At 39.1% G+C, this 11,124-nt stretch overlaps 1 protein-coding gene across 1 annotated transcript; it reads right to left on the bottom strand.

The window, feature by feature from the left end:
- Positions 1-4,338: 4,338 nt before the first annotated feature.
- On the bottom strand, positions 4,339-8,916 carry pnp5a (purine nucleoside phosphorylase 5a). Its single transcript, XM_012873390.3, has 6 exons — positions 8,655-8,916; positions 7,930-8,099; positions 7,733-7,836; positions 7,449-7,624; positions 7,108-7,298; positions 4,339-6,627 (listed from the first exon to the last, which is right to left on the bottom strand). The coding sequence occupies exons 1-6, from the start codon at positions 8,675-8,677 to the stop codon at positions 6,410-6,412; spliced, it is 882 nt and encodes a 293-aa protein (XP_012728844.2). The 5' UTR covers positions 8,678-8,916; the 3' UTR covers positions 4,339-6,409.
- Positions 8,917-11,124: the final 2,208 nt, after the last annotated feature.

Here is an 11,124-nt window from a genome sequence, read left to right as displayed (position 1 = left end):
CTTTAGAAGCTCTACCTTTCTTGAGTGTTTTTATTTTTTATTTTAGTCTTTTTCTTTGTGGCCATCATCATGAATACGTTCACTTGTATAAACACCTCTGCCACAATTTCTTTTATTACTATGCAAAGGAAAAAAGTGCTAAAATTGTACCAAAAGTACTCCTGTTTTATTTTACCAATTGTTTGTGGTTTAATGTTTTTTCATTAATAAATGTGATAAAACTTTTTTTTTTTTTACCTTGATCATTGCCCCTTTTTTGATTGACTCAAATTAGCCATTTAGCTACCTAATGTTTCCAAATGGTTGTCCAATGCTCTGTAACTCACTTCTGTCCTAAATTAACCATTCAGACCATTTAAGCTGGGGGTTCTGTTAAGAAGTAAATGTCTTACAGTAGATAATTTCCTTGGCATCTTTGCTTTGAGGAAACGAAGATTAGTTTTGGCGCGAACAGCTAGCTGGAGCGGGGCTAAAACCAAAGGAGATCTCCAACTTTTATAGCAGGTTAACTGAACGCTATTATAATCCTTCATTAGATGACTTTTTTTCCACACAGACCGTAATGCTCTGCACTCAGAATTAACAATTTGTTGCAAAAATCTGCATATTAACAGTTTAGTAGAGCAGTAGGCTTGTTTGTTGCTAAAATGGACTGCATCAATACCATTCACTGGAGCGTATCTGTTCTTGATGATCTGAAATCATCAAAAACAATAGTTGTGCCATCAAGTACCAACTCCTGTTGGCTCCACCAAAAAGCACTGTTATTGGCAGTGCAATGCCATAGTTATTGATGTAAGACCTTAAGAGATTTTGGTTAAATATCAAGAAAACCATGGAAAATGGCAAGATATCCGCTCTTAAATTAAACTGTCATGAGCTGCTTTTGTTATTATATTTGTCCAATCAAACGCACCTTTTGTTGTACTGGCCATTAAAATGGGTGGTCTGATAATTTTTCCATGACTGTATACTAAAATCTAAACCATTTACCTTCAAAAATAGTTCATATTTTTCTCCCTTAAAGATTAGATAGCTTTACTGAAACCTTTTTTTTCCTAAAGTATTGTTTCCAGTGATTTTAGATGTATTTAAGGTCTGGGTGTAAAACTGTTCACACAATAAATGCAGCTAATATTTTTTTTTCTAAGAGAAGGAAGTTGTAGCTGCCAGATTCAGTTTTTACTCTAATTTGGACCCATCAGTGCCAGATGTAACTGCATTTTAAGACCATTTTATGCTAATATATTCAACTCCGAAACTCAACTGGAACTTTTTCTTTATTTTCTTGTTCAAAAGCACCCAATTCTTCTTAATTTTCCATCATCTAAGTCTCACTGCAAGTATAATCAATGGAGACTGATGAAAGTCTGGACTCTAAACCAGCTGGGAGAATAGACTATCAGACTTTGTTCTGCTAGATCCTGTTTATTCATGGAAGCTGTACAACAGAAAACAAAAGCAAACATCCAAAAATCATGTCAAGCATTTAACATGTGTATAAATCCGATGTTTGTAGCAGTGCTGCTGGCCTGGGATTTTAATGTTTACTTTACGTGCCACACTTAAGTCTCCAATCAGCATTTATGCAGCGTTACTGGGACCTGGCAGTTTATGTAGATGCAATGGTGTTGCACTGTATAATAGAGAATGTGTTGATCTTTTTTTTTTTTTTATATATCCTATCCTGTTTAGCTTTGTTATATACCTGCTCATTGTTATGCATGGCTTTTCAGACTGTTCGGCAATATCCTGGGGGGGAAAAAAGACCTTTGACCATTTTGTAACAGCTGCATTTTATATTATGGAAACGGGATATATCAGCTTTATTTCATCTTAAAGTTGAAGGTAAATGAGAATTTGCTTTGCAAAGTGAAGGGTAAACGTGTGCATGAAGTGTCAAATGTAAAAATTCTCTGCTTTCAAGTTTGGTGTTTTGGTGTTTTTTCTATGATGGGGGCAAGATTTTCTGGGAGATCTATGTGCAAAATGTTGCAACTTTTTTCAGCATTTAGCCATTAATTGTTTCATACATAAACAAAACAAGAAATACATGTTTGCCATTTTTATGCATTTTATAAAAGGGAGAACAGCATTTGTGACCCGTCTCTTTAAATTGTCAAAGCCAACCCCTTTAATTTGCATCATGCGCTGATGCTCTTTGACTGTTGCTGCATAATGCTTATGTAATGTTGTGTAAAGTTTACATGGCCTGATAATCTGGGTCACTTTGAACCCTCACATCCTGCAACGTTATGGTTTACGTCGGAGCTTTCTGTCAAATCTCTATGTACACTTTGAAAATAAACATGAGCCTTTTAATCCATCATCTCTGAAGTGATTCATTTTTCTAAAGTTTGAAACAAAAAGGCCATTATTATGAAAATAAATCTTTAAATGGTCTTAAAGTGCTTTTCAAAGTGGGGGCTGCTTGGAGGGAGGAGGGTTTTGAAAACTGGATGGAAAAAATCCATATAATATAATTTAATTATTTTAGAAATCAGTATTATAAAATATATCATTTTTGACATGACAAGCTCAGGGGATTTAAAACTCAACTTTGTAATAATGGACAATCCCACCTTGGTTGACAGGGCACTGAAGAAGCCTTCTCACTTTTCTAACAGCCTACTCATGTGAGTCTGGCTTTTCAACTTTGAAGGTACTCAAAACAAAACTTAGACCACGTTTACTCTTGGACAATGACACATATGCCACTTTTAGAATTAGAATTGGAAGGAGCTTTATTGCCAAGCAGTGTTTTACACATATGAGCAATTTGCTTTGGTGAGAAGGTGCTACACATGCATTACACATAAGTACGTGTGGAGATGTATAGTATGGAATAAAACAAATTCAGGTTCTATAGGAATAATACAAGAATAGATGTTAAAACTATTCTCAGAGGAAGAACAATGTGGCCGATTTATTTATTTATTTTTTTATCGTGTGTGTATATATACATATAAGTCCAGCCCCTACACTACACACACATTTGAGAGGTTTAATTACTTTTGTTTAGTTCTTAACCCTGTTAAGTTTGTTGCAAAGTTTATTCAGTGGGAATATACCAGTATTGAAAACACGTTAATACTCTGATGCTAAACAAATGTAATAATTATTGGATAGTGAATGAAGGCAAGAATATGATTTGAGAAGTAGATTTTTCTTTACACATTTTTGCAGCGTTGTCTGTGGGTTGGCAAAGGGAGTCCCCGGCTTGTCTTATCCAGCCCCATATGACAAAGTTAGCCTAAACTAAACAGAGCGTTATCAGGGTTCCCACAGGGTCTTTAAAAGTGTTACATTTGAAAATCAATGTTAAAGGTCTTATATTCACTAAATTGTTATGTTCGAGTCTTAATTATTTACGCCCTTGTGAAGCTAACTCAAATGCTCCCGCGACACGAATTGTGCTTTTATTGAATGTGTTTACAACAAAAAACACAGCCAGCCAATCAGCTTTTGTGTTCTTGGTTGGTCCACTTGTGTATTTATTAAGCGCCTTTCACAGACAGAGCCGCCACACAAGTGCTGTGAAAAAAACAATAAAACAATGATTGACACCTGCTGCTAATAAAATAAGATAAAATGACATTAAAATAACTAAGAAATAAACATCCAACATCTGTTTAAACAAGAATTAGTCATGGGAAAATGCTAATTTAGCCACACCTGGAAACAAAAGAACCAGTTTAAGGCCTAGTTAAAGTCCGCTTCAAACAGCGACTTTGGAGCCTGCTGCTTCTTTATACAAAAAACAAACGGAACAAAACATAAACCTGGGAATGTTGTGTGTTCGTGTGGTGGCGTCACATGTAGAAAGCCGTTTAGGACTGAACGGTCTGAGCTGGACGACAGCTATCAGTCAGTCCAGCTGCTCTGGCCCCAGCAGCACCGGCAGTGGTTCTTCCACGCTGCCTCGCAGGGACAACAGTTCTGCAACTCCTGTTAACGTCCTCAGTGTTGTTTTTGGATCAGAACCTACAAAACCAGCGCCGGTTCTTTGGATTCTCCATACGGTGACCCAACACCACTCAAACGGCTCAAGTGGCTCCAAACTGTGTGTCCTCAACTCAGATATCAAGTGCTTTGAGATAAAACTGCAAACATAACCCGGTTTAAACTAGCTGACTTCATCGCCAGAGAACCCCTAAAACAACTGAACCATTCGGGCTCATGTTTGATAAAAATGAATCGAACTCCCAGAACCAACCAGCTAGACCGACATGTTGCTGATGGGCAGGGAGGTCAGGTACAAACCAGATACCTGGAGGAAGAGTTCATGGAGCATTCAGCTGCCAACAACGTATTAAAGAAATGATTTTAACAAACATGATTGCTGACACATTTTATTTTATTTATTGAAGAATTGGTCAAATAGTTACTCAAGTAGTAACGGCTGGATCATAAGATCTGATTCAATATTAATAAATTAGACAACCAGACAGAGAAAAATATAAGGTTATGTGCAAATTCTGGAATAAAAGTTACATAAAAACAACATAATTCCAACAACAACAATAACAAAAAAATATTCCAAAGTTTTCCAAATCCATTTTTTTTTCTTCAACAAACTTATGAAACCAATTCTTGCAGTAGGCAATGTCTGTTACTTAAGCTAGGTAATTTGTTAGAACAAGTCCTTCCAGTGACAATATCCACCGTCCATAGTTTATTAACTTGACCACCAAGTGACACAGCAGGCTCAGTAGACAGGAAATAACATTAAAACAACAAAGCTTGTGTATAGACAAGAAGTTTCACTTTAACATTAAATGTTAAGGGTCTCTCTGGTGCATTTTTGGTTGGAACAAGCCTATTTTTTCATTCAGGAAAGTTACTCATGGTGGGTAGAGTTACCAAAAATTTTACTCCGGTAGCGATACTTCTTAATGTTATTAAAAGGAAAAAGAAAACATTGCAGTAAAAATACTCCTAAAAGTATGGGTGTTTTTTTTTTTTGGTCAAAAAGTTACTGTAATGTAACTGAGTAAATGTAACTAGTAACTATAATCTTTTGGTCAATTTGAATAAGTTCACCTACTTTGCGAGTAATTTTATGACTGCAGTTCCTTCTGTACGTTGGGATATAAGGTCTTAAACCTTTATTATGGTCCTTAAAAGGTTTTAATTTTGAGTAGGGTGACTCCTGCAGAAACCCTGGAGATCAACATATTTACTTTGTTGGTAGAGTTCACCAGATGTTTATTTAAAATGTCCCGATGTTTGAAAGAGTTCATGATGGCCTGCGCTGTGACGAGGTTTCTAGGGTCTCTAAAAGAAAAGCAACGTCGTGACTCCTCCAATATACCTAAGAGCGGACGTGAGCTGCTGATTATTCACCTCATGCCAAACCCACCTGGTTGTTGCTTTGCCTCAGACCTCATGGTTTCAGTTAAATACTTTTGTTTCTGATATTAGGACAAAAAAGCTTTTTAGTTGGATCACTGCCAAACAGCTCTGTCATCTAAATAATCGTTTAGCGATGGAGACATGAGGTGCTACGCTTTGCTGCAGATTCCTTTTTAAATTACCTCGCTGCCATGTTTACTGCTGGGGCTAGCAAGATAAACACGAGTCCCCATGCGGCCTTGCTTGTCACATTCGAGTTTAAAACTTTTTATGGATTGCCCTGATCGCAGAATATAGGTGACATGTCCTGTGTGCCTTACTTGAAAGCCATGTTCTCTTGTCTTTCACATTTGGAAGAGTAGATGAAAGAGAGACGAGGTCTTGGATTGTTAATTGAAAAATTTTTTTTTTGTTTCTGGTCGGATCAAAACGCATAAATTCTTAAGTTAAAGTAGTATTTATTTCAAAGAGATGTCGAGGCTGTAAATCATTCTGGAGCTGGTAATTTAGTAAAAAAAACAAAAAAAACAAAAAACAAACGGGCATTTCTTAACCAGAAATCCAAATTACAGATCTTTACCAGAGGTGCCAAGAAATAAAAAAAAAAAAAATAAATGAAAATGTGTCTGGCTCCGTAGCCACCATCCATACCCTAGCTCACCACGCAAACTGAACATTTTAATAAATAGCACTTTTAGTACCAACAGTTATTAAAAAAAACAAGCAGTAAAATAACTACAATGTACATGTCTCAACCACATATTAAGATTGGTACAGCAAATTTACGATTATTGTTAAGTTAAATTGTAGTTATTTTACAAGATGATCATATAAGTTAGAACAAATATTCCGTAAAAATACAAAAAAAATGAAACAAAAAGCTGAGAAGTGACTTGTTGTGGAGCCACGCCTTTAAGGGGAATGCATGTCCTTGGGGTCAAAGAGACAAAATGTTTTTTTTTTTTTTGCCATATTTACCGCAAATCCCAGATACATCTCTTAGGCACGATGACTTAAAACAATAACCGGCTTTAAATGTCCTCCAGTGTCCCCCTCAGATGTAGTTGTTGTTGGGCTCAATCCGGTTCACCAGGGAGGAAACTAGCCGCTCCATCTGCTCCGCTCGGTGTTTGCCCATCTGGAGCACCTCCTCGTGGTTGGCCTTCTCCTCGCTGTCGTAGTCCATCACCCCCAAGTTGGTGATCAAAGAGAGGGCGAAGACGCGCATGCCACAGTGACGGGCCACTATCACCTCGTGGACTGTGCTCATGCCTGACGGAGACAGCAACAAAAGGAGAATTGAAGTCAGATGTGAAGAAATTAGATAAAGGTTGCAAACAATAAGGAGACCTTAATCTTCCTGGACTCTAAAAAGGAGGTAAAGCTTTAAAAATGCTGAGTCAGACCTGCCAACTATAGCCCCTCTGACAGGCAGTGCTGGCTCTTCCTTCATGGAAGTATGGAAGGAAATTCAAATCTACAGACCTCTTTGATGTAATATCGTGTTATAGCTCTGGTATTAGCCTTTTATGTAGCACTCTTGTTTTAATAAATGTCAAGAACATTTGTTTTGGAGTTGAAGCTGATCAAGCTCTGTAAATACTGCCCCAGCTAAACTCCGTAGCCAGTCCTAAGAATTTCCAAACATAAGGGTTTGTAATGAAAGGCGCCCTCAGTTATCTTAAACCTGCCACATTCGTCTTCATTGGTGCCCAGTAGTTGTCATCCATAACATGCATAAAATCTGCTCACCAACGGCATCGGCGCCCAGTATGTGCAGCATCCGGCACTCTGCGATCGTCTCAAACGACGGTCCGCCCAGCACGCAGTACACGCCCTCCTTCAAGAAGTCTCCGTATCCCAGCTCCTGTCCCACTTCCATGGCCAGCTGCTGCAGGTCGCGGTCGTAAGCGTCAGACATGCAGGGGAACCGCACGCCGAACCTGCGGAGGGGGGGGGGAAAAAAGTTGCAGAGACGCGACGGAGATATCGTTGAGTGCTGGCGGAAGAGTTCAGTGGGCTCGGCGTTGCAAAAAAAAAAAACGTCGACCAAAAGTACGGCAACCATCAAGACAGTAAGGGAACATGATTACCTTTCGTCGTTGGGTCCGACCAGCGGATTGATGCCGGCGAACCCCGGCATGTTGATGTGGTCTTTGATGATCATGATGTCGCCCACTTTGAAGTCTTGGTTCAGGCCTCCGGCTGCGTTGGTGATTATCACCGTCTCAACGCCGAGGAGCTTGAAGATGCGCATAGGCAGAGTGATCTACACGTGGAGGCTTAAAGTTAGTTCATAGGCCTTATTTGTTCCAGGTTCTGCAAGAAAATCATGTTGCTGAAACATCATCACCATAAGCAGCACGAACTCGCTCACCTTCTGTATGGGATAGCCCTCGTAGAGGTGGAAGCGGCCCTGCATGCAAACACAGGGCCTTCCTTTCATGGTGCCAAACACCAGCCTCCCCGCGTGCCCGTGGACTGAGGAGGAACCACAGCCGGTCAGTAAATCTCGACGGCGCACTTTGGTGGACGGTTTACCATCTAAGGAGGTTTTCGCGTGACGCGACTCACCGGTGCTCTGGGGAAAGTTAGGGATGTCCTTGTAGTTGAAGGCCACCTGGTCCTTTAACATGTCGGCCAGCCCTCCCAGGCCCGAGCCGCACACGATGCCCACAGAGGGTCGGATGTCGGTCTGCGTCAGCAGCCAATCAGCAGTGGCCTTGCAGTCCTCGTAGCTGAAGCTGGATGGCGTCGACACGAAAAAGGGCAGAGATTAGCAAGATGTCGGCAGCACTAATCGACGGGAAGTCATCCTATATCCGTCTCCCCATTCATTAGGACAGAATACTGGACACCTCCTGATAGCTGGTGGTTTTCTCTGAACAGAGCTATTTATAATGTATTACAAATCTATTTAGGTTACACAAGAACGTAGTTGACTGCTTGAAAAATAATCTAACGATTTCATTCACATTAGTGGAAATGCATCAAACCAAATTCTAACCATGAAGAGCCTTATTTCTATGTGAATGTGAGCTAGAGTTAAAAAGAGAAATTAAATTTAGGACTGCCAAAAGGTTTCAATGAACACGTGTCTCATTTCTGCGGCCCTGTGCACATGGGACCATATCTGTCTCTCCTTGCCACCCCCCCCCCCCCCCCCCCCCCCCCCCCCCCCCCCCCCCCGCCCTGCCCACACATTCCTGAACCCTATTTTTTGCTCTCCCAACGTGTCCAGAATGGACCCATGTGTTCAGCAGAATTAGGAAAGTCGGCTGTTTCAAATCTTTACTCACCTCTTGTGCGTTTCTGGAAACATTCTGGAAGATTAAATAAAAAAAAAGTCTGAGGTAAAAAAAAAAATAAGGGATTTAAAAAAAGTGGATTTTGATCCAAAATAAGGACAACCAAAAGTTGAAGGAAACAGAAAAACCCTGGTGTTTTATAAGCTGTAAAATGATGGTTGGATTCTTCAGGCTTTGAAAAGTCTCCTCAAGCCTTGAAATCCTCTGGGTGGAGTAGTGATGGTCTGTCCGGGTCCTGAGCCCGAGGCTGCTCTGGACGGGTTTATATCAGAGCCGGACAGAGCGCTCCTCCCCAGCTGGGAATCACGCCTCAAGAAGCTGCAGCCTCATTGGTCCGCTGGACACACTGTAAAAATATGAGCTGAAAAAAAAAAAAAAAAAGAGAAAGAATTGACAGTCCAACTTGGGTCACTCATCTCCTCCCCCCTCCAACAGGAGCGTCAGCATTTACGCCAGACAGAAAGAAAAAAAAAAGAAAGTTCCCATCACTGTGAAACGGTCTCTTGCAACATCCAGCGTGTCGTTCAGTAAATGATCAATCGGGCCTTTATGGATTCCGTGTTCGTCGCCGTTATTTGTTCTGATGCAGAGCAAGATAGGGCCGGGAGGATTCGGCGTGACACGAGGGGAAATGTTTTGTTTTTCAGCAGCACGTGGCTTTCTGATTCCTCGGATCAGGTTGTGAAAACATTATGTGATTTTCTTCACTGCAAGCTCTCTTTTGTTTTATATATATTTAACAGGCTTCCCTCTTTGCATCACATTCCCCCGATTTACACAATCGCTCGCAAATAAAACAGGAATGAAAGAGTTCCCTGCTTGATAATCTGATAATCATGACTTTGTTTTGTTGTGCGCATGTATTTATGTTTCATTTTAAACCCTGATGGTGTGCACAGATTACAAAAATATTCTTTAGGCAGATTAAGATCGAAATATTCCGTATCGTTGATTTGACCTGACACAGAAAATAATCTATAAAAAATATAGTTTTTCTGTGTTTAGGCAATAGGCATGCATCGGTAGCTCATGGAAACACAGAAGAATATAAATGACTAAATATCTAAAATTGTTTAAAGATTTTTTTATACAGTATATTTGCTTCACAGAAACTGACCTTGAACATGCTCATTAATACAGATATTTCCCCATGATGATCTAGACCAGGGGTCTGAAACCTTTACAGTACGAAGAGCAATTTTAGCCCTCAGTCCATCTGATTAAAACTCGTTTAGAGACGCAAATGTTTTAAAAATATTTGCTACAGGAAACTTGTCATTTTAGAAGAAACACTGTTTTATTTTAAAATAACGAAAAATGTAAAACTCAGAAATTTTCTGCTATGGGATGTTGACATTTGTCATGAATAATATAAAAAAAGTACAGAGTTTACAACCAAATGACAAGAAAAAAAAAGATGGAAACATATATTACTTAAACTTTTAGTGTCACTTTGTAGTGGAAATTCAATGCAAAAAACTGCACAACCTGCATTTGTTGTTAATTTAAAAGATAATTTCTCATCAGAGTTATTGAGACTCATTTGTGGCTCCAGAAATGAACTCTCCTTCCTTCGCAGATCATGTTTCTGTGCAAATTTTAAACCTTGTATTAGGAAAACTTTGGCTTCACATGGTGATATTGTTATAGTTTATTTTCTAACACTGTCTCTTTATGAACAGAGAGTGGATTCTATTTTCCTCTCCGTACCTCCTTTCACAAAACCAGCCCGTTTTCTGGACCCCAACTTTAAGGTCTTTCTTTGAAGAATTCTTCTTGTCTTTTCCAAACTTTCCCTAAAGCTGAGTCTGGTATTTAAAGGTTCAAATTGAGCGCATAAAGTGAATTTACCTTTACATAAAGGGAGCATTTGATAAGGTTAGATCTTAATCTGCAAAACAACACCACAACGTTCATTCTCCAACTCTTTTAGAAATACCTTTTGAGTAGTTAGCTGTCAAGTGTATTTTATGTCTTGTTAATTACTAAATCATCATCATCATATTTATGAGGTAATGAATATGTTATTTATTATGATTTTTTTTGGGTAACTTTATGCAATATATTCATTTAATATACTCATAATCAAATATGTTGAATAGTAAATACCTTTCCTGTCATAATGTTTGTCATTTTGGCTCCCTAATGAAGAAAATTCACCCTTCAGAAAGATATTTAAAGTTCTGGCATTACTAATCATACTAATGTTCCAGCAGGACAACGACCTTCAACACTGAGCCAGATCTATGGAGGAAGATCAAAGCTTAGGGGGTGAAAATAAGAGCCCTTTCCTCCATTAGCACCCAGCCTATCATAAACCTTCTCTGGAGCAGATAAAGCACCATTAAAAGGTGTTTTTATGATATTTACTGCACCAAGAGCATACATTGTTTCAAAACTGACAATATTATATTGTGTCTTTATACATCTGTTGCCAGTTAGTCTTCAGTCATATGTTCAT

This window comes from Fundulus heteroclitus, chromosome 14 (assembly GCF_011125445.2).
Source record: "Fundulus heteroclitus isolate FHET01 chromosome 14, MU-UCD_Fhet_4.1, whole genome shotgun sequence".
In the NCBI taxonomy this organism is placed as follows: domain Eukaryota; kingdom Metazoa; phylum Chordata; class Actinopteri; order Cyprinodontiformes; family Fundulidae; genus Fundulus; species Fundulus heteroclitus.
The sequence above is the reverse complement of the archived record's forward strand: the minus strand, read 5'-3'. Positions and strand labels throughout refer to the sequence as shown.